Raw genomic sequence first — 24154 nt, forward strand, 5'->3', positions numbered from 1 at the left:
TCCTAACCCATATCATAGAATCATAGAATATTAGGGTTGGAAGAGACCTCAGAAGGTCATCTAGTCCAATCTCCTGCTCAAAGCAGGACCAACACCAACTAAATCATCCCAGCCAAGGCTTTGTCAAGCCGGGCCTTAAAAACCTCTAAGGATGGAGATTCTGCCACCTCCCTAGGTAACCCATTCCAGTGCTTCACCACCCTCCTAGTGAAATAGTGTTTCCTAATATACAACCTAAACCTCCCCCACTGCAGCTTGAGACCATTGCTTCTTGTTCTGTCATCTGCCAGCACTGAGAACAGCCTAGTTCCATCCTCTTTGGAACCCCCCTTCAGGGAGTTGAAGGCTGCTGTCTAATCCCCCCTCTAATCTTCTCTTCTGCAGACTTAATAAGTCTAGTTCCCTCAGCCTCTCCTCATAAGTCATAAGAAAAGGAGTACCGGTGGCACCTTAGAGACTAACAAATTTATTAGAGCATAAGCTTTCGTGAGCTACAGCTCACTTCGCTGTAGCTCACGAAAGCTTATGCTCTAATAAATTTGTTAGTCTCTAAGGTGCCACCGGTACTCCTTTTCTTTTTGCAAATACAGACTAACACGGCTGCTACTCTGAAACTCATAAGTCATGTGTCCCAGCCCCTAATCATTTTCATTGTCCTCTCCTGGACTCTCTCCAATTTGTCCAAATCCCTTCTGTAGTGGGGGGACCAAAACTGGACGCAATACTCCAAGTGTGGCCTCACCAGTGCCGAATAGAGGGGAATAATCACTTCCCTCCATCTGCTGGCAGTGCTCCTACTAATACATCCCAATACGCCATTGCCCTTCTTGGCAATGAGGGCACACTGCTGACTCGTATTCAGCTTCTCGTCCACTGTAATCATCAGGTCCTTTTCTTCAGAACTTCTGCTTAGTCAATCAGTCCCCAGCCTTTACTGGTGCATGGGATTCTTCCTTCCTAACTCCTCACTTGTCCTTCTTGAATCTCATCAGATTTCTTTTGGCCCAATCCTCCAATTTGTCTAGGTCACTCTGGACCCTATCCCTACCTTCCAGCATATCTACCTCTCCCCCCAGTTTAGTGTAATCTGTGAATTTGCTGAGGGTTCAATTAATCCCATCAGCCAGATCAATGTTCAGTGAAGACGTTGAACAAAACCGGTTCCCGGACCAACCCCTGGGGCACTCCGTTTGATACTGGCTGCCAACTAGATATCGAGCCGTTGATCACTACCCGTTGAGCCCGACAATCTAGCTAGCTTTCTATCCACCTTATAGTCCATTCATCCAATCCATACTTTTTTAACTTGCTGGCAAGAATACTGTGGGAGACCATATCAAAATCTTTGCTAAAGTCAAGATATATCACATCCACCACTTTCCCTATATCCACAGAGCCAGTTATCTCATCACAGAAGGTAATCAGGTTGGTCAGGCATGACTTGCCCTTGGTGAATCCATGTTGACTGTTCCTGATCACAGCAAGGTCCTTTTAGCAGCTGGAAGAAAGTATAAAAGAGTGGCAGTGACATCATCACTTGGCCTCTCTTCCCCCCCCCCCCCCCATCTCAACACCTGGAAGACAGGCTTTGAACTAGGGAGATTGTTTCCAGGCTGGAAGGAGGTCCAGTCTGTGTATTGAGGAACTGTAAGCTATCTGTACAATCTGTTAGGGTAAGAGACTGTTTGTTTGATTCAAATTTTGGTTATTATGTTAAGTTGTAATTTAGACTGCAAATTTATTTCTACATTGACTAGCTTTGATCTCTCTCTGTTAATTATAATTAACTTAAAATCTGTTTTGCTGTATTAAATAAATGTGTTTTACATTTTACCTAAAACAGTGTATTTTTGGTTGAAGTGCTTTTCAGCTCATATTACAAAGGCTGGTGCATTTCCACTTTCCTATGAAGAAGTGACAAACTTATTAATGTGTGCACTGTCCAAGGGAACCTTGAACAATGCAAGGTGGTATATTCCTGGGGTGCAAGGCTGGGGAGCTGGGGGAAGTTGGCTGGAGCCTCTCTATTGATGATTCGTGTGTGTCTGGGAGAACATTCTTGTAACTCATTGGGTGTGTCCCTGCCTGTGGATGGCTGTATAAGTGCAATGCCTGTCAGAGGTTTGTAGCTTGACATCAGCATCCCAGTGTGAGGGACAGCCGAGGCTGGTGGGTTTGGAGGGCTCAGCTCTCCTACAGTCCAGGTTGCGCCTGGAGGACCTTGTCACAGGATCCCATCACAGTGGGGTTTTTTGGTAAAAATCAGTAAACCCCCAAAATGAAGGACCTTGCTGATCAGGAAAGGTTTACAAAACTAAATATGTCTAGCTTGGGTAAATGCCAACTAATGCAGGGGCTGATAAAATAATACAAATATTTAAAAGACGTTGACACCAAGAAGGGTGAGGAATGTTTAGTTTGATGCACAGGGAGGTGTAACTAGGAGGAACTTTAACTGTGAAGAGTAAAGAAAGAAAGAGAACACGTATGCTGAATATCAGGAAAAATGTCCTCACACTGAAATCTATTTGACTGTGAAATAATCTCCTGCGAAGAGAAATGATGCAAGCCCCATTTCTTGAACTGAACAGAACTCTAGAATGGGAGCTGTAAGGAAGGCTCCTGCAGGTAAATGGTCTGAATGATCTAACTGTAGGTAGGGTTTCACTTGTAACATACTGTGGCATTCTCCAGGATACAGTCTGGACTGATGGACAGCTGTGAGTCCTCAACTCTCTAATTTACGGTACTTTTTACACTGCTTTGCTGTGAGAAAAACCAGCTCTGGTCTGCTCTCACCCAGCCTCCAGCATATAAAGCGCTCCCAGATATACTGAATGAGTGCTGTAGCCAGCCACCCATGAATTACACCAGCAGGGCAACAACAGCAAGCTCCCAGTGCCAGACTTTCCCCCAGTAATGTGCATCTTGTACTGCCCAGTCTCTTCTGGACAATACAAACTCATAGTAAGTCTGTCATTCCATTAATAGAAAATGATGTGCACAAATCTTATCTCAAATGGAGTTTCCCAGACATTTCAATCCAAACACCTGATGATTTAGATAACAGTATAAAACAAGTTTATTAACTACAGAAAGATTAGATTTTTAAGTGATTGCAAGTAGTGAGACATAAAAGTCAGAATTGGTTACAGAGAAATAAAAGGTAAAATGCAAACTGATACCTAACTTAACAAGCTAAGTGAACTTAAAGCAAAAGGGTCTCTCACCATATGTTCTAGTAGAAGACGAATAGAATCTTTCAGCCAGGATCCCTCCCCAGTCCAATGACGCTTCCTTTTTCCTTCATGTATTGTTGATGCTGTGAGTAGAGATGAAGGGAGAGATAATCTGGGGAGTTTGTAACCCTTTCTTATAGCAACTCTCTACTTTGAGAATCATCTCCAGCTGGGGTTCAGGCAACAGTCTGTGAGATAGGAATTTCCAGCTGTTTCTTTGCCAACATATACTTTTCTCGCTCACACCCTTTTTCTTGCCAAAGAATGGCTGCTTACCCAGGTGATAGTCCATCGGATTTTGTAGACACCTGGCTGAGGCATCAGTTTGCCTTTGGTCTCTGAGGAATTAGTTTGTGCCTGCTTTTCTGAATTTGGAGCATGTTAGAGCAATGTTATACAATAGAATCTTTACATACAGTGTTGCCATGCATATTTTACCAGAACATTAAAGATCAATACATTGTGAATTTTCAAATGATAGCTTTGTACACGATCCATTATAGTTTTGTAAAAAGGGTGAATGAACATAAGGATACAGACTGTCACATGCACATGATTCATTTCTTTCAGTGTAAGAATGATGAGCAGGGTCCTTAGTTTTTCTATCTTTTATGGGTATTTGCTGCAGGAATGAGAGCTCCCCAGGGCCAGATGATGAAAGTCTTGAGAATTTATGTTGGGCCAGACCTTAGAAATTTTACTTTCCCAATATTCTTCTCTTCAGATAGGTGACTTATACTGGAGCCATGGCTCTTTGCCTTGGTAGCTCTGTATGAGAGAGTCAGCCACTATGAGCTCATGCTCTAGAAGGCTAATCTCAAAAATAAGAGAGCAGAAATAGGAGGGACGGAGAGGTGGATATTGGGTGTCAACAATGAATAGAGGTAAGAGGAGAGACTACTGCATCAGGAGAAGTTGAAAGGACTGGGACTTTAAGGAGATGAATAAGAAAGGACGCGACTGAGGTATAAAATAAGTGACATAGAGAAGACAAATTAGGCACTTCTGTTAACCCTTTCTCAAAATACAAAGCAAGAGGGGACATCATATAACACAGACAGGATACTACAACTGATAAAAAGGCACACTTTTTCTTTTGGCTGTGGAAATTCCTGCCACAATACATCCCAGATGACAAACACTTAGTGGGATTGTAAAATGATCTATTTATATGGATATTAAGAATATTCACAGCTGTACTGGACAGAAGAAAAATATTTTTTTCCACGGACTATAAACACTTCTGCATAATACCACAAGTTAGCTGACAGGGACAAGAGAACTTTCTTATGGTCAGGGTATTCTGTAAGTGCCAACAATGGGTTTTTTTTTTTTTTTTTAAATCATCTGGTACTGGCTATGTGAGAGACAGCATACTGAACTAGCTGGATCCTTGCTGTGATCTGCTCTGGCAATTCCTATTCCTACAAAGTTTTAGTGCTGTTGTAGTTTCTTTGTTCTACATATGTAGCTAAACATTCTTTACATCTTTTCCATCTCTTTCCGTTGCAGAAAAACAATGTTGAATGACCTATTGAGATTTGACGTAAAGGATTGCTCTTGGTGCAGGTATGAGAATATTTCTCATTTTTATTACTGATTTAATTTCTGCCATAGAAGTCTACTGGACTTGACAGCTGTCCAAAATGGGTTAACTTAAGTAAAAACTTCTTTGAGAGCAGGAGATTATTTGACTTTTTTTCCTGGAGTCAAGGTTATTTTAATTTCCACCTCATTCATGTATTTGTTGATGGTCGGTGAGATCCTCACTCCTGTTTCAGCCCCTTTACACCAGGTAAATAGGTGGGAGTTGTGTAAAGATCCCCAGTTCAGCAAGCACTGTGGAAGACAGTTGTAGAGCTGACTTCTGAGAATCCCCTCGCAATTCCTGGTGTAGGGGGCGTGCCAGGGGCTATGTCAGTGGTGCTGCTGAGATTTGGGGCAGCACTGCTGCCTATAGAGCAGCCAAGGGAGGCTGCTGTAGTTTAGACAACCTCTGAAGGCTGTCTTCATTATAGAGAGAACTCATCCAGCTCCCAGAGCAGCCCAGGATTGGGAAGGGTCAAAGCCAACTTCGCTCCACTCCAGCCTGGGCTGTGAGCGGTGTGTTATCTTACTACGTAGCTATATAATAGTGTTGCAGAATTTATTTCAACATTCATATTTAAACTTTGCATGATATATTTAAAAAAGAATTAAACTTAATAAAACACTTAATCTACCATAAAATCATGGTCAGCATGATTAGAAAATATAGAATAAATTAAAATGCTCATTTATTAACACTGAAATAACTACTTCAGTTAATTGCCTTTCCAAAACAAATATCTTCATACCCAACTTAAATAATTTCTTTGTGTACTTGAAACACACAAAGGAAGCAGCAGTCAACCCTATCTTTGTGTTATCCCCCAGGGCTTTTACCACAGGGACCCCTCCAGCACCCCGGTATCACCATTCAGCGGTAGTCTATGGGAGCAGCATGTTTGTGTTTGGTAAGCCAGTGACAAACTCAGGCTTTGCGTACTATGAATAATGAATGTTTTGATAATTTGTTGGGCTATTTTTTAAAAGGGAGTGTTAACTTTAGGAGGTGTGTAGGCATGAGTCGAAGATCTCCAGTTCAGTCCCTCCCTGTGGCTGATTTATGGCCAGCACTTCAGGTTTGAGTTTCCTTTCTTTTGCCCCAGAAAAGACCGCATACCATCAGAGGTGATAAAATGCACAAAACATATTCTACTGCAACACCTTCACGAGTTGCTCTGCCTGTGCTGGAAAGAAGAGGAAGTACCACAAGAAATGAGAGACGCCAACATCATCACTCTCTATAAAAACAAGGGTGACAGGAGCTACTGTAACAACTATCATGGCATTTACTTTCTTAGCATCATGGGAAAACCCTTTGCATGAGTTGTCCTGAACAGACTTCAGACCCTTGCATACAGAATCTATCCTGAATCGCAGTGTGGCTTCAGAGCCAAAAGGTCTACTTTTGACATAATCTTCTCACTGAGACAACTACAAGAGAAATGCAGAAAACAGTGCCCCTTTACATAGACTTTAGAAGCAGACTATTTTTGCTTCTAGAAAAGATTGGATGTCCCCCCAAGCTCTTGAGCATGATTTGGTCCTTCCATGAAAACATGTATGGTACAGTCCAATATGACTGCTCAGTCTCAGAGGCTTTCCAGATTTGTAGTGGGGTCAAGCAAGACTGTGTACTTGCCTCAATTCTGTTTTGGATCTTTCCTTACTACTGAAACAAGCTTTTGATTCCTCAACTGAAGGAATCTACTTGCACACAAGATCTGATGGAAAGCTGTTCAATCTTCACAGGGGTAGCCATGTTAATCTGTATCCACAAAAACAACTAGGAGTCCGATGGCACCTTAAAGGCTAACAGCTTTATTTGGGCATAAGCTTTTGTGGGTAAAAAAAACCCCACTTCTTCAGATGCATGGAGTGAAACTTGTTCAATCTTGCAAGACTCGGATCTAAAACCAAGACTCGAAAGGACATCATCTAGCACCTCCTCTTCATTGATGGTGCAGCTGTGACAATCCACACAGAAGTCCATCTCCAAAACCTTATGGACAGTTTTTTCCAGTGCCTGCCAAGGAGCTGAAGAAGCACCCTCCATCAAGATTAACAACTATGAGCTTGAAGTGGTGAATTAATTCACATATCTGGGGTCCACTGTCGCAGTCAACCTTTCACTTAAAACAGAACTCAACATCCGTATTGGAAAAGCTGCCACAACAATGTCTATGGCTGAGCAAGAGGGTATGGCAAAACAACAAACTGACAGAAAACACAAAGATCTGTGTGTATTGTGCATGTGTTATCAGCACACTTTTGTACTGGAGCGAGACATGGACCTTACACTGTCATCAGGAAAAGAGACTCAATAGCTTACCTATGAGTTGCCTTTGTCGGATTTTTGGAATCTCCTGGAGCTGTTGCTGAGCTGAGCTGAGGTGCTCAAGAGGGCCAGTATACCCAGGGCCAAACACTCCTCAAACAGAGATGCCTCCACTGGCTTGGGCATGTGTGCAGAATGAATGATAGGCGCATCCCAAAGGATATTCTGTATGGTGACTTGGCATCTGGAAAAAGACCCAAAGGGTGCCCAAAATTGCATTTCAAGGATGTGTGCAAGCAAGACCTCAAAAGAAATGGATGTGTATAACTGGGAAGATCACACTCAGGACTGCAGCCTTCGGAAAGAAGAGCTTAACAAAGGTCTCCAGAGTTATGAGAGAAAGCAGTTCAGCTTGGAAGAGAAGAAAAGAGCTTGCACAGGACAGAGCCCAAAGGGTTAAAACACCAGCTTTAAATGTGTCAGATGCAGCAGAGATTCACTCTCTGAAGTCAGTCTCTTCAGTCACAGCTGCCATAAAATCAATTGAGTAAATTCTTTACCTCTCAAGTACATATCCATGGTCTCTCGAGACTGAAGAATGCCTACTACTTGTGTAAAATAACAAACAACTACTCAAGCCCACTACTTAAATTGAAAAAAAGAAAAGGAGTACTTGTGGCACCTTAGAGGCTAACAAATTTATTTGAGCATAAGCTTTTGTGAGCTACAGCTCACTTCATCGGATGCATGTAGCTCACGAAAGCTTATGCTCAAATAAATTTGTTAGCCTCTAAGGTGCCACAAGTACTCCTTTTCTTTTTTGCGAATACAGACTAACACGGCTGCTACTCTGAAACCTACTTAAATTGGTAGCCTTTAAACAAATAGGAGCTCCTCATTCATAGCCCAGTGGTCAAGTGACTTCCTTCCAATGCATTAAAGAGAAGGCTGGACAGCTGAATAATGAAATCACCTACTTGTCAGAGACTTCAGGTTGTCCTTTTTCTTTACCCTGCTTTATCTAGTTTAAGGTTTTACCCAGGGTAGGGAATAGTTTTTAAACCTGTTCTTAAAGATGGTTTGTGCTAACACCGATTTAAATGTGTTGTGCCTAATCAGTAATCTCTTATGCCTAATTGTTAATGATACCTTAGAATAGTTGGGCCTGATCCACACTGAGCAGGCAAACAGTGTTTAACTTGTGTTTGCAGAAATAGTGTTTAAACCAGGGCTTAAAAATGATCCTTTAGAACAGGTAAAGCTGTGAAAATGAGCCCCTCTCAAAATTGACTATGAAGATCCTATTGCCCTAACTATCCACCTAACATCATGAGCTTCATTTTCAGAATGATTTTAGTTGCACTTAGCAGGGCTCTGCTTGGGCTCCTTCCAATGCTAATTCACTTTTCTAATATGAGAGGAAACACCAGTTCTTTTGATTGATAAATGATCAAAGTATTGTAACCTTACCTTACCTCAGAAAACTGTTGATTCGCATGGATTAAAGGGTTTGTAGTATTGCTGATGATTCAATAGGTGAGGTTTTTCCCACTGAACCTGTGCCATTAGTGTTGTGCCCAGGGGACTGTAGTGTTGGAGGTACAGGACTTTTCTACAGTAGAGAAACTTGTGGCTGTGTCCTTCCATTATTGGAAAGTGCTCTTTTGGCCACATACAAACTTGCTAAAGGCAACTATTTTTCTGCTATCCATTGTCTTAAGTTATCCTGATTCCCCATGGGGGATAAGTGCTAATCAGTGTTAGTTCAGCTAGTAGATTGCCAGTGTGGACATGCTTGACCACCGTGGTAATGCAGTTGGTACAAATAGTCCTCCCATCACTGTCTTGCAGAGTACCAGACACTGCAGATGTGGCCTGTGTGATCTCCTTTCTGCATTCGACTGTTCATGGGTCAAGTTGTCCAGGAGCCTCCTAGCCCTGTGGAGCTCACTTGCAAGCCATTTTCAGAGACACACTTTTTTGTTAAGTGATACCAGTGTGCTACCATCCGTACCTTCGTATTTTTGTGGGGTGAGCAGTATGTGCAGAGCTAGCTAGGAACGTCATCAGAAATAGTATACTAGTGGCTGTGTCAGCAGCTCTCCACACTGGGTATCAAACACAAGAACCTGTGCTGGCAGAAGGCAAAAGACCTGAAGCGGTGTCTAGAAATTAAGGACCATAATAAAATTCCTTGAATTATCAAAAGACCCTATCTGTTCTTGAAGGATTGGGCAACATCACCTCCAGAGAGCCTGCCATTCATCATGATATAGTGACTGACAATGCTAACTCTTCTGGAGAGAGTCTCCAAGATGAAGAGGATAGACAGAATGGTCTGTCGTCTGTGCTATACAGGAGGTCAAAGTAGATGATCACAATACCACCTTCTGGACTTATAATGTATGACATGCACTTGGCTGCCTGGGGGCTTGGAGATCACAGTCTAGGAATTTGACACTGTCAGACAGGACTTGTTAGGAAATACAGCAGTTGACATCCAAACATCCCTAGAGCTTTTAAAAAAAATTCTTGAGACTTTTTTTGTAATGTAAAGATAGAAGAGATAACCTTAATATAGCTCTATTATTCTATATGATAAACTGTTGGGTGGAGTTATGTCATTTTCAATCAGCTATTTGCTAATGTTCATAATAACTGAGTATACATTGTGCCAAATGTGAAACTTTGTCTAATGAAATTGTTGTTATCCAGGTGGCTACACTGGAGATATATATTCCAATTCCAATTTGAAGAATAAAAATGATCTTTTTGAGTACAAGTTTGCAACTGGCCAGTGGACAGAGTGGAAGACTGAAGGAAGGTAAGGGGCTGGGTGTCATGGAACATGAGCATCAATTAGGAAATAGTTGTAGTGGGAGTAGTAGGCAGTGTTGTTGCTAAGTTTGCACAACAGGTTCTATTATAGCCTCTTGTTATTATAGACTCAAAAACTTTCATCTTTTGGACTGCAGTTTTCAAGCAGGGACTGTCCAAGTAAATGCTCTTGGAAAGTTTCGCCAAAAATCCCTTAATCTATTAATCTATATGACAGTGGGAGAAATGCGTTTTTGTTTGTTTGGTTGTTTTTTGTTTTGCATTGTTTTTTAAAAAAAATTGTTGTGTGATGTGTTCTTTCCAGGAGTCGGTGCAAATTTATTAATTGGTTCACCACTTCATCAATGGAAAATGGATATACACCAGTCTTTGTACCCTGAGCAGTTTTGCCACACACTTCATACAAACTCACTGGTAAAGATAAACAGTCAAACAGATTTATTGACTACAAAAGATAGATTTCAGAGTAGCAGCCGTGTTAGTCTGTATTTGCAAAAAGAAAAGGAGTAATTGTGGCACCTTAGAGACTAACAAATTTATTTGAGCATAAGCTTTCATGAGCTACAGCTCACTTCATCGGATGCATTCAGTGGAAAATACAGTGGGGAGATTTATATGCACACACGGAGAACATGAAACAATGGGTTTTATCATACACACTGTAAGGAGAGTGATCACTTAAGATGAGCTATTACCAGCAGGAAGCGGGGGAGGGGGAAGGAAGAAAACCTTTTGTGGTGATAATCAAGGTGGGCCATTTCCAGCAGTTAACAAGAACGTCTGAGGAATGGGGCGGGGGGGGGGGGGAATAACATGGGGAAATAGCTTTACTTTGTGTAATGACCCATCCACTCCCAGTCTCCATTCAAGCCTAAGTTAATTGTATCCAGTTTGCAAATTAATTCTAATTCAGCAGTCTCTCGTTGGAGTCTGTTTTTGAAGCTTTTTTGTTGAAGGATAGCCACTCTTAGGTCTGTAATCGAGTGACCAGAGAGATTGAAGTGTTCTCTGACTGGTTTTTGAATGTTATAATTCCTGACGTCTGATTTGTGTCCATTTATTCTTTTACGTAGAGACTGTCCAGTTTGACCAATGTACATGGCAGAGGGGCATTGCTGGCACATGATGGCATATATCACATTGGTAGATGCGCAGGTGAACGAGCCTCTGATAGTGTGGCTGATGTGATTAGGCCCTATGATGATGTCCCCTGAATAGATATGTGGACAGAGTTGGCAACGGGCTTTGTTGCAAGGATAGGTTCCTGGGTTAGTGGTTCTGTTGTGTGGTGTATGGTTGCTGGTGAGTATTTGCTTCAGGATAGGGGGCTGTCTGTAAGCAAGGACTGGCCTGTCTCCCAAGATCTGTGAGAGTGATGGGTCATCCTTCAGGATAGGTTGTAGATCCTTGATGATGCGTTGGAGAGGTTTTAGTTGGGGGCTGAAGGTGATAGCTAGTGGCGTTCTGTTATTTTCTTTGTTGGGCCTGTCCTGTAGTAGGTGACTTCTGGGTACTCTTCTGGCTCTGTCAATCTGTTTCTTCACTTCAGCAGGTGGGTATTGTAGTTGTAAGAATGCTTGATAGAGATCTTGTAGGTGTTTGTCTCTGTCTGAGCGGTTGGAGCAAATGCGGTTGTATCGTAGAGCTTGGCTGTAGACAATGGATCGTGTGGTGTGATCTGGGTGAAAGCTGGAGGCATGTAGGTAGGAATAGCGGTCAGAAGGTTTCCAGTATAGGGTAGCGTTTATGTGACCATCGCTTATTAGCACCGTAGTGTCCAGGAAGTGGATCTCTTGTGTGGACTGGTCCAGGCTGAGGTTGATGGTGGGATGGAAATTTTTGAAATCATGGTGGAATTCCTCAAGGGTTTCTTTTCCATGGGTCCAGATGATGAAGATGTCATCAATGGAATGCAAATAGAGTAGGGGCATTAGGGGACGAGAGCTGAGGAAGCGTTGTTCTAAGTCAGCCATAAAAACGTTGGCATACTGTGGGGCCATATGGGTACCCATCGCAGTGCCACTGATTTGAAGGTATACATTGTCCCCAAATGTGAAATAGTTATTGGTGAGGACAAAGTCACAAAGTTCAGCCACCAGGTTAGCTGTGACATTATCGGGGATACTGTTCCTGACGGCTTGTAGGCCATCTTTTTGTGGAATGTTGGTGTAGAGGACTTCTACATCCATAGTGGCTAGGATGGTGTTTTTAGGAAGATCACAGATGGATTGTAAAAAGAAAAGGAGTACTTGTGGCACCTTAGAGACTAACAAATTTATTTGAGCATAAACTTTCGTGAGCTACAGCTCACTTCATTGTAGTATCCTCAGGAAGTCAGTGGTGTCTCGAAGATAGCTGGGAGTGCTGGTAGCATAGGGCCTGAGGAGGGAGTCTATATAGCCAGACAATCCTGCTGTCAGGGTGCCAATGCCTGAGATGATGGGGCGTCCAGGATTTCCAGATTTATGGATCTTGGGTAGCAGATAGAATACCCCAGGTCGGGGTTCCAGGGGTGTGTCTGTGCAGATTTGTTCTTGTGCTTTTTCAGGGAGTTTCTTGAGCAAATGGTGTAGTTTCTTTTGGTAACCCTCAGTGGGATCAGAGGGTAATGGCTTGTAGAAAGTGTGTATAAATCTCCCCACTGTATTTTCCACTGAATGCAACCGATGAAGTGAGCTGTAGCTCACGAAAGCTTATGCTCAAATAAATTTGTTAATCTCTAAGGTGCCACAAGTACTCCTTTTTTTTTTTTTTAAAGATAGATTATAAGTGATCGGCTTATAGTCAGTTAGTTACCAAAATAAAATAAACTATAAGCATGCAGTTTAAAGTCTCAACCCTATTGGACTGGGCAACATCTAGATTAAGAAGTTTTTCTCACCCCACTGGATATTGCAGTTCATAGTATACAGATTTCACCCGTGAAACCTGGGCCAGCTTTCTCTGTTGGATCTTCTGTGAGTGAGATCTTCTGGATCTTTCTGCTGCATAAGTGGGGGCAGGAGAAAGGCGAGGCATGGACCTCTATTTTGTACCCTCAGTCCCATGTGCTTGGAGAACACAAGTCCAGGCATGTCTGGGGGGCATTGCTGAGTCTACAGAAAAGGTTTTGAAATTCCCCTAGTATGGCCTCTTGCAGGTGAATCATTGAATTGTAGCTTCATTGCTGGACAATGGCTGTTGATGGGTTGTTTGACATCCCGCCTGGGTGTTGGTTACTTTCCTTGCTGTTGCCTCTGGAAATCTAATACCTGGTTGATCCCTCAATTTACAGCATGTTTTAGTGACAGCCATACCACACAATTCTCATAACTTCATATATATTAATGATATACATATATGGATAGATAAATGACTTTCAGCAGATCATAACTTTTCCCCTGATACCTGACACAGCCTGCTTTATATGCCATATCACAGTTGTTATATACAGGTGAGGAATATGGGGGTTACAGGGCACCCCCCCAAGGTATAGAATATCACAGTAAGCGCATCATGGGAGGCTAATGCCATGTTCCCATAATCACCTATGCAAATGTTTTGGTCCCATGAGGCATTGCAAGCCTAACCCAACATTCCACTTGGCTCCATGCACTGTGGGATAGCACTCTGTGAATCAATGCAGGCCCTGCTATTGAAGATGCGCTCTGCCGACACAATGTGCATAGTGGGGACATGCAGAATTGACTTGCTTAAATCGGAGGCTCAGTGTCGACTTAAATAAAATAGACCTAATTTTGTAGTGTAGACATACCCGTAGCATCTTATTTGCTTTTTTCGACCACTGTTGCACTTTGAACATACGTCTTCATGCAAACTCCACAGTGATGCCTGCATAAGTTGTTATAGTTAATTCAGAACTTGTAAGGTGTATGAGTAGTTCCATTTTATCCTTCCAACGTGCATTATTTTGCATTTTTGGACCCTGAACTTCATTTTCCATCATGTTGCCCATTCACCTAGCTCAGTTAAGTCCCTCTGGATTCCTCTGTCTTCTCTGGACTTGAATAACTTAAATAACTTGAGTTTGAGTCTGCAAATTTCACTACCTCACCACTCTTTAATTAACATATTTGACAACATGGGGCCTGGTACAGAATCTTGAGGCCATGGTGAAGATTGATCATTTATTATTGGACGCTTGAAAATCTAGACCTCAGTTGCTGTACCTCACTCATCTGTAAAATTGGCCTTTATAATCAAAGCCTTGTGTATTCTGCAGCTATGGGATTTGCTGTGGATTTTATCCTTGCTGCAGAGCTGTGCTCCAGAATCTCAACTTTGTTCTAAAAAATTACATTTCTAGGCCTATTGGTTGTGCAGATAACATTGAACACTTGATCAGAATGTAAGCAGTGAAATGATCACCTTAGTCTCCCTGAAACAGTAGTTGCCATTTTCATAGATAATAAAGCTAGGAGTGACCACTGTGATCCCCTAGTCTGACCTCCCATATAACACAGGCCATAGAATTTTTCCTTGAATTAATTCCTGGTTGAATTAGAGTAGATCCTTTTAGAAAAACATCCAATCTTGAGTTAAAAATTGACAGCGTTGAAGAATCCATCACAACCCTTTGTAAGTTGTTTCCATGGCTAATATACTGACTGTTAAAAATTTGACTCTATTTCCAGTCTGAATTTATTTCTAGTTTCAACTTCTAGTCTTTGGATCTTATGCTTTTGTCTGCTAGTTGGAGAGCCCTCTGTTATCAAATTTATTTTCTTCTCTGCATAGGTACTTATAAATTGGAATCAAGTCTCCCCTTGATCTTCTCTTTGTTAAACTAAACAGATTGAGTCCATCACTATAAGGGATGTTTTCCAATCCTTTAATCACTCTTGTGGCTCTTCTCTGAAACCTCTGCTATTTATCAATATCCTTTATGAATTGGGTACACCAGAACTGGACACAGTATTCAAGCAGCAGTTGTGTCATTGCCAAAGACAGGTAAAATAATCTTCCTACTCCTCAGATATCTGCTGTTTTATACATCCAAGCCCTTTTGGCCACAGTGTGACATTGGGAGCTAATTTTTAGCTGATTATCGACCACAACCCTCAAGTCTTTTTCAGAGTGACTTTTTCCCAAGATAGAGTCCTGCATCCTGTAAATATGGTCTGCATTCTTTGTTCCTAGAGGTATAACTTTACATTTTGCTGTATTGAAATACATGTTGTTGTGCCCATTTTACCAAGTGATTTAGATTGCTTTGTATCAGTGACTTGCCTTCTTCATTATTTATCATTCCTCCCATTTTAGTAGTCTGCAAATGTTCAGTGATGATTTTATGTATTCTTCCAGGTCCTTAATAAGTATGTTAAATAGAGTAGGGTCACGAACCAATCCCTGTGGGACCCCACTAGAAACACCCACCCAATGATGATCCCTGTTTACAATTACATTGTAATTGTAATGTGGGATTGTGGCTAAACTTAAATTATAATGTGGAGGTTGGCTAAATGTAAAACTTCCGAACAGCAGAAAATACAGAGTTGAAGTAATGCTGTGGGAGGTGTTTGTCTTAATTCTGCATGTCCTGATTTGGAAATGTTCAGTTTAGCCCGTCTCCACATTCTGGAAGGGCACAAGGCAGCACTAGGTAGCCTTAAATCTACATTAATTACGTTTTTTTGGCTGTGAATTTCCCGTCTTTTTGAGAAAGCTGTGGAAGTGAGGGGGGCATGGTTGGTGGAAACACATAGGAGGGGAACCTCGTGAGGTCTTTCTAGGCACATCTCACCATCAATGAGCTACCATGCCCCAAGTAGTGCTGTAAAGGCTGTGATCAGGAGGGAAGGTTGTTGCTAATGGGTTGTGAAGAGTGTGTTTAGCAGCTGGAGACAGCAAGGGGAGAGGAGACGTAGAATCCCTAGCCCACATCAGGGACTACTATGGGGAAAACAATTCTGCACGCCCACCTGTACATAGGAGGCTTGCATAAGTTAGAAATGGCTCATGTCCATATTAGTGGTGGGTGTCTTTTCTTGGTCTCGGTGCTGTTGGACAGAGCTTGCCCGTTTTTAACGCTCTCCAGTCTCAGCATTGTATTTCTGTGGCATACATTGTTCCCAGCCTCAGTTCCAGACCCAGTCCATCAAGCTTAGTGCTGCCGGCCTGGAGTTCAGTGAGCCTCTCCTGGCTCAGAACCACTTTATCCTCACTGGGACTCTTGCACTGGCCAAACTGGTGTTATTTTCAGTGTGGCAGCTAGTTCCTCCCACCTCCGCCTAGCCCATACCACCATACCAGATTTCACATCCCAGAGAGAGTACTACCGAAACTGTCTCAGAGCAAGATCCAGGGAGGCGGGTAGATGGCATCAGGAGTACACTTGTGGGGAGCTGAACATCTCTAAACTTCACATACCCCTCGCACTTCAAAAGGAGCTTTGTTGTGGCCCAGATACTGAGGGAAAGGCTGGTTGAAAGCCCTAAGGTACACAGCGCATATCTCCCAATGAGTGAATTGGGACTCAAGCTGCATGTGTTTAAGGGGGGTGCTTGTTCTCCAAACTCACCTTACTCAGGGCTTGTCTACGCTGGCAAGTTTCTGTGCAGTAAAGCAACTTTTTGCTCTCAAACTGCAGACGTATACACACTGCCGAGCCACTTTTTGCGCAAAAACTCCTCAGTTGCAGTGTTGCAAAAAAACCCCACCTCAACGGCTATTTGCACAGAGGCTCCAGCGCTCTGTTGTCAGTACAGATGCTTTATTGCTTTCTGTGCTGTAATCAGCCTCTGGAGCTGTCCCTCAAGTGACTGCTTTGCTCATTGTTTTGAACTCTGCTGCCCTGGAGACATGCGCCCCTCCCCTTTCAAAGCACTGTTTCTGACAGCCATTGCGTGCTGTGCTGATCTGCTCCGGGACAGAAAGCAAACCATTAATGTGGAATGCTCGTGCTGTTGAACACAGGTGTGTGAGAGAGAGAGAGAGAGAGAGAGAGCGCGCGCCCAGGGAGGGTGGTGGGGGCTGATGTTAGGGTTTCCCCCTCCCCCTGCCTCAGAACTGGTTGCTTTCTGCTGCTGTCTGAATTTACAAGACAGCAAGCTGATGCACTCTCTGACCTCAAACCACACTCTCTCTCCCCTCCACCCCACACGCACACTGCCTGTCGCACACTCTTTCTCCCCCCCAGCCCCTTAGTTGAATAGCAGCTGGCAAAGTAGTAGGAGGCCCATGGAAGAATGGAATTGCAAAACCTGCATCATGTGATGCTGTGCTTTCCCCATGAGGCATTGCAAACCCTTCCCAACGCACCTTACGGTCAGTTGCACAGTGGGTTAGATACCACAATGCACTGCTGTCTTTGCCATTGCAAGAGCTGCTAATATGGATGTGCTCCAGCGTCACAAGGAGCATAGTGTGGACAAGCAATGGCAGTTTAATTCCACTGTTTTAATAAAAGTGGTAAACTTGTGGCACAGAAACTTGCTAGTGTAGACATGGTCTGTGTGTCACTTACACAGTAGTTCTGAGGAAACAATAGTTCAGAGGTGAGACCTGTCCATGAGCAGAGTAGCTAAAGCTTTTGTAGTGCAATAACTTTTGAAATATTTCTAAACAGGTCCTTGGTACCCTTGAATAGCTGAGTTCAGGATCAGTCTAGCAATATAAATTTTGAGGCACTGAGCCATAGCTGTTTTTTTTCCCCCCCTTGCCCAGTGCAAAAAATGTTATAAGAATCTGAACTTTCAAACCAGCTCATTTTTGTGGAGGGGGGCACTGTATCCTGACCAAGTAATCCTAAATTTCCCCCATAAAGTCTATCCCCATCCCTGTTGCACTTAGAAAAATTGGCTCATAAACAGAAATCTCTGCTCAGTAGTAACTATGGAAGTTACTATCACTCCTCCCTAATACTGGTTGCATTTCTAGCCCCCGGTGAGAACTCTAGTTAGGAGATAGGAGAATATCTGTTGTCCAAAGGGCAGGATTGGCATTCATAATATTTAGGTAGGGTTTGGTTCATGAGCTACTACCTGTTTCATGTAAGACACCAGCTGGCTGTGATGCACGCTGACATCCCTTAGTTAGTTGGCACAGTTTAGCACACCAGGCTCCAGGTGCTCTAGTATCATAGTGCATGTGTAAAGCATTTTCTGACATGCATCGCAACCACAGGCCAATTTACAGAGCTGAACGGACCCTGTGAGAAGTTCTAATGTACTGCTTCCTCTGGAATTGGTTGTCAGATATAGTTGAGGTCATAAGAATGGCCATACTGGGTCAAACCAACAATTCAATCAGTCTCCAGTATTCTGTCTCTGACAGTGGCTGGAGCAAGATGCTTCAGAGAGAATGAAAAGAACAAGACAATTATCAACTGAACTTTCCTCCTGTCCCAGTTTCTGGCAGTCAGAGGGTTCAGGGATACCCAGAACATAAGGTGTTGCATTCCCTGACATTCTTGGCTAATAGCCATATATGGAACTATCCTCCACAAACTTACCTAATTCTTTTCTGAATCCAGTTATACTTTTGGCCTTTTCAACATCCCCTAGCAATGAGTTTCAAAGGCTGACTGTGTGGTGTCTGAAGATGTACTACTTATATTTGTTTGAAACTTGCTACCTGTTAAATTCATTGGGTGACCCTTGGTTCTTGTGTTATGTGAAGTGGTAAATAACACTTTCCCTTTCTCCACACCATTCATGATTTTATAGACTCTGTCATATCCCTTCCTTAGTTGTCTCTTTTTGAAGTTCATCAGTAAGCTAAGATTTTGTCATGGTTATTTTTAGTAAAAGTCACAAATTCATGGAGCCCATGACCTGTCTGTGACTTTTAATAAAAATAACTGTACAAGCTGGTTGGGGGGTCAGGGGCAGGGAGGCATGGCCCTGGTTGCATTCCCTGGCAGAAGCCATGGTGCAGGGGTGCACGGCCATGGTTGCAGCCCCTGGCGGAAGTGAGGCAGGAGCTCATGGCCCTGGCTGCAGCCCCTGCCACAAGCCGTGTGGGAGGGGCACACCGCCCTGGTTGCAAACCCCGGCGGAAGCTGCAGGGCAGGGGTGCATGGCCCTAGCTGCAGCCTCTGAAGAAGTTACAGGGGTCTGGTAAAGTCATGGAATCCAGGACTGCCGTGACCAAATCGTAGCCTTAATCATCAGTTCCAGTCTTTTAATCTTCCTCTGTATGGAAGTTTGGAACCCTAATCATTGCTGTTGCCATTCTCAGTACTTTGTCCAATTCTACTATATCTTTTTTGAGATGGGGTTGTCACGGTGCCTGGAGTGACATCCCCAAACTGGTGGTATAGTTTATCATTAGATTCACTAAGCCAGTAATAAAGAGTACTGCTGGATCACTATATTAGTTTTACCTGGAATACAGATAATTCCCTTCGCATTCCTGCCCCTTTTTATTACCCAGACAAACTGGACTTTATGGCGTAAGGTTACTAAAATTAAAAGCACACACATTAGGTTTTTCCAATCCTGAAAGACCAGTCACTCACTGAAGGTCACTGGATATTCAGGATCTCCCCAAAAACAACACTGGAGCCAAACTCTCTAGTAACTAAACTATAAGTTATTATGTAAGAAAATAAATTAGTTATTAAAAGATCAAAGCAGAGAAAATATATTGCGATTGAATCAGAATCATAGAAGATTAAGATTGGAAGAGACCTCAGGAGGTCATCTAGTCCAATTTGCTGCTCAAAGCAGGACCACCCCAACTAAATCACCCCAGCCAGGACTTTGTCAAGCTGGGCCTTAAAAACCTCTAAGGATGGAGATTCCACCACCTCCCTGAACCCATTCTGGTGCTTCACAACGGCTCCCGTGAAATAGTGTTTCCTAATATCCAACCAAGACCTCCCCCACTGCAACTTGAGACCATTGCTCTTTGTTCTGTCATCTGCCACCACTGAGAACAGCCTAGCTCCATTCTCTTTGGAACCCCCCTTCAGGTAGTTGAAGGCTGCTATCAAATCCCCCCTCACTCTTCTCTTCTGTAGACTAAACAAGCCCAGTTCCCTCAGCCTCTCCTCGTAAGTCATGTGCCCTAGCCTCCTAATCACTATTATTGCCCTCTGCTGGACTCTCTTCAATTTGTCCACATCCTTTCTGTAGTGGGGTGCTGAAAACTGGACGCAGTACTCCAGATGTGGCCTCACCAGTGCTGAATAGAGGGAAATAATCACTTTCCTCGATCTGCTGGCAACGCTCCTACTAATGCAGCCCAATATGCCGTTAGCCTTTTTGGCAACAAGGGCACACTGTTGACTCATATCCAGCTTCTTGTCCACTGTAATTTCAAGGTCCTTTTCTGCAGAACTGCCATTTACCCAGTCAGTCCTCAGCCTGTAACGGTGTATGGGATTCTTCCGTCCTAAGTGCAGGACTCTGCACTTGTTGTTGTTGAACCTAATCAGATTTCTTTTGGCCCAATCCTCCAATTTGTCTAGGTCACTCTGTACCCTATTCCTACTCTCCAGTGTACCTACCTCTCCCCTCAGCTTAGTGTCATCCGCAAACTTCCTGAGGGTGCAATCCATCCCATCATCCAGATCATTAATGAAGATGTTGAACAAAACCAGCTCCAGGACCGACCCCTGGGACACTCTGCTAGATTCTGGCTGCCAACTAGACATCTAGCTGTTGATCACTACCTGTTGAGCCCGACAATCTAGCCAGCTTTCTTTCCACCTTATAGTCCAATCATCCAATCCATACTACTTTAACTTGCTGGCAAGAATGTGGGACCATATCAAAAGCTTGCTAAAGTCAAGGTATATCATGTCCACTGCTTTCCCCATATCCACAGAGCCAGTTCTCATCAGGTAGGTCAGACATGACTTACCCTTGCTGAATCCATGTTGACTGTTCCTGATCACCTTCCTCTCCTCCAAGTACTTCAAAATGGATTTCTTCAGGATCTTTTCCATAATTTTTCCAGGGACTGAGGTGAGGCTGTAGTTCCCTGGATTATATGAGTCTAGTTATTAGCAGAGATATAAAGTCTGCTAATTCTCCATAAATCTTAGTCCTTCCGTGACTCTTTCAGGGAGTCCCAAAATGAGTTTTTGGGGATCTGTTCAATGGCTCAAACTCCCCTGTTAAAGTTCAGCAGATCAGAGATGTTGGATTAGTCCCTTGAATCCATATTTATAGCTATCGTGCACAGAGAGTAAGCTGCCAGGTGTCTTCACAGAAAACCCATCACAGCATATGCTTTCCTCTGACAAAGAATAGATACTTGAGTCTGTGAAAAGTCCCAGTGGCACTTGCTTTGAAGATCGAAGGCTTCAGCCTGAAGGCTTCAGTTTTGTAAACACCATGTGATAGCCAAACAGTTCTCTATTAAGTAAATTCACACCTAAATGCTAAATACATGCCTTTTGATCCAATGACAATTGAGTATAGTTGCATACATACTGTAAAGATAATATAGAGTTACAAGACATGAAAATTACTTAGTAACTACTTGTTCTTCTTCAAGTGCTGGTCCCTTTGTGGATTCCAAATGTGGGTGTGCATATGCACCGGAACTGTTCATAGTGGTGTCTGTTGACCCATGCATGCATCGGCCATATGGTACATCCAAGGTGAAGAAAGGGGGTGGTCTCTACACCATTTTGGACCCTCTGTCCCTGACAAATTCATGTGCAACTTCCATTTTCATATGTGACACACCCCCTTATCCTTCCATGCCTTTTCCGTGGCGCCTGGCTCACGGTTCTTGATATGAAAGATGTTTGTTCATATAACCATCCATCCCACACATCACAAGTTATTATGCTTCATGGTGGGCACCTCCCATTATCAGATTTGTGTCCTCCCCTTTGGGATTGCCACCCCCCCATGTCTTCAAAAAGGTCTTTGCGGTTGTGGCAGTTTACATGTTGTGGTATCTTCACAAGCAGGCTGGCTAACCTAGTGAGGAGGGCTTTAAATTAGGTTTACTGGGGGAAGGAGACCAAAGCCCTGAGGTAAGTGGGATACTGGGAGGAAGCACGAGCAGGAGAGCGTGAGAGGGGAGGGCTCCTGCCTCATACTGAGAAAGAGGGATGATTAGAGAGTTATCTTAAGTGCCTATACACAAATGGAAGAAGCCTGGGAAACAAGCAGGGAGAACTGGAAGTCCTGGCACAGTCAAGGAATTATGATATGATTGGAATAACACAGACTTGGTGGGATAACTCACATGCCTGGAATACATGTCATATAAACTGTTCAGGAAGGACAGGCAGGGCAGAAAAGGTGGGGGAGTTGGAATGTATGTAAGGAAGCGGTATGACTGCTCAGAGCTCCGGTATGAGCCTGCAGAAAAACCTGAGAGTCACTGGATTAAGTTTAGAAGTGTGAGCAACAAAGGTGATGTCGTGGTGGGAGTCTACTATAGACCACCAGACCAGGGGGATGAGGTGGATGAGGCTTTCTTCCAGTAACTCACGGAAGTTACTAGGTCGCAGGCCCTGGTTCTCATGGGAGACTTCAATCACCCTGATATCTGCTGGGAGAACAATACAGCGGTGCACAGACAATCCAGGAAGTTTTTGGAAAACGCAGGAGACAATTTTCTGGTGCAAGTGCTGGAGGAACCAACTAGGAGCAGAGCTCTTCTTGACCTGCTGCTCACAAACCGGGAAGAATTAGTAGGGGAAGCAAAAGTGGATGGGAACCTGGGAGGCAGTGACCATGACATGATCGAGTTCAGGATCCTGAAACAGGGAAGAACGGAGAGTAGCAGAATACGGACCCTGGACTACAGAAAAGCAGACTTTGACAACCTCAGGTAACTGATGGGCAGGATCCCCTGGGAGAATAACATGAGGGGGAAAGGAGTCCAGGAGAGCTGGCTGTATTTTAAAGAATCCTTATTGAGGTTGCAGGAACAAACCATCCCAATGCGTACAAATAATCGTAAATATGGCCGGTGACCAGCTTGGCTTAACAGTGAAATCCTTGCTGATCTATCTTAAACACAAAAAAGAAGCTTACAATAAGTGGAAGTTTGGGCAAATGACCAGGGAGGAGTATAAAAATATTGCTCAGGCATGCAGGAGTGAAATCAGGAAGGCCAAATCACACCTGGAGTTGCAGCTAACAAGAGATTTTAAGAGTAACAAGAAGGGTTTCTTCAGGTATGTTAGCAAGAAGAAGAAAATCAAGGGAAGTGTGGGCCCCTTACTGAATGGGGGAGGTAAACTAGTGACCGAGGATGTGGAAAAAGCTAATGTACTCAATGCTTTTTTTTTGCCTGTCTTCACGAACAAGGTCAGCTCCCAGACTACTGCACTGGGCAGCACAGCATGGGGAGGAGGTGACCAGCCGTCTGTGGAGAAAGAAGTGGTTCGGGACTATTTAGAAAAACTGGACGAGCCCAAGTCCATGGGGCCGGATGCACTTCATCTGAGAGTGCTAAAGGAGTTGGTGGATGTGATTGCAGAGCCATTGGCCATTATCTTTGAAAACTCATGGCAATCAGGGGAGGTCCCGGACGACTGGAAAAAGGCTAATGTAGTGCACATCTTTAAAAAAGGGAAGGAGGAGGATCCTGGGAACTACAGGCCTCACCTCAGTCCCTGGAAAAATCATGGAGCAGGTCCTCAAGGAATCAATTCTAAAGCACTTAGAGGAAAGTGATCAGGAACAGACAGCATGGATTCACTAAGGGCAAGTCATGCCTGACTAACCTAATTGCCTTTTATAATGAGAATAACTGGCTCTGTGGATGATGGGAAAGCAGTGGATGTGTTATTCCTTTACTTTAGCAAAGCTTTTGATACGATCTCCCACAGTATTCTTGCTAGGAAGTTAAAGACTTATGGGCTGGATGAGTGGACTATAAGGTGGATAGAAAGTTGGCTAGATCATTGGGCTCAATAGGTAGTGATCAATGGCTGCATGTCTAGTTGGCAGCTGGTATCAAGCGGAGTGCCCCAAGGGTTGGTCCTGGGGCTGGTTTTGTTCAGTATCTTTGTTAATGATCTGGAGGATGGCATGGATTGCACCCTCAGCAAATTTGCAGATGACACTAAATTGGGAGGAGAGGTAGATACGGTGGAGGTTAGGGATAGGATACAGAGGGTCCTAGACAAATTAGAGGATTGGGCCAAAAGAAATCTTATGAGGTTCAACAAGGAGTCCTGCACTTAGGACGGAAGAATCCCATGCACTGCGACAGACTAGGGACCGAATGGCTACGCAGTAGTTCTGCAGAAAAGGACCTAGGGGTTACAGTGGACGAGAAGCTGAATATGAGT

General features: G+C 43.5%; 1 protein-coding gene across 13 annotated transcripts in view; it reads left to right on the forward strand.

Annotated features, from left to right (window-relative positions):
* The window catches only part of LZTR1 (leucine zipper like transcription regulator 1), a 310867-nt gene that overhangs the window by 35682 nt on the left and 251031 nt on the right, over positions 1 to 24154 (forward strand). For all 13 annotated transcript variants that reach the window (XM_043500716.1, XM_038379621.2, XM_043500715.1 and 10 more), the window contains exons 3-5: positions 4752 to 4808; positions 5655 to 5734; positions 9817 to 9925. In XM_043500716.1, the coding sequence (XP_043356651.1) occupies positions 4752 to 4808; positions 5655 to 5734; positions 9817 to 9925 (246 nt within the window). The remainder of the gene's footprint in view (positions 1 to 4751; positions 4809 to 5654; positions 5735 to 9816; positions 9926 to 24154) is intronic.

Source organism: Dermochelys coriacea, chromosome 21, assembly GCF_009764565.3.
Source record: "Dermochelys coriacea isolate rDerCor1 chromosome 21, rDerCor1.pri.v4, whole genome shotgun sequence".
NCBI classification, from domain to species: Eukaryota; Metazoa; Chordata; order Testudines; family Dermochelyidae; genus Dermochelys; species Dermochelys coriacea.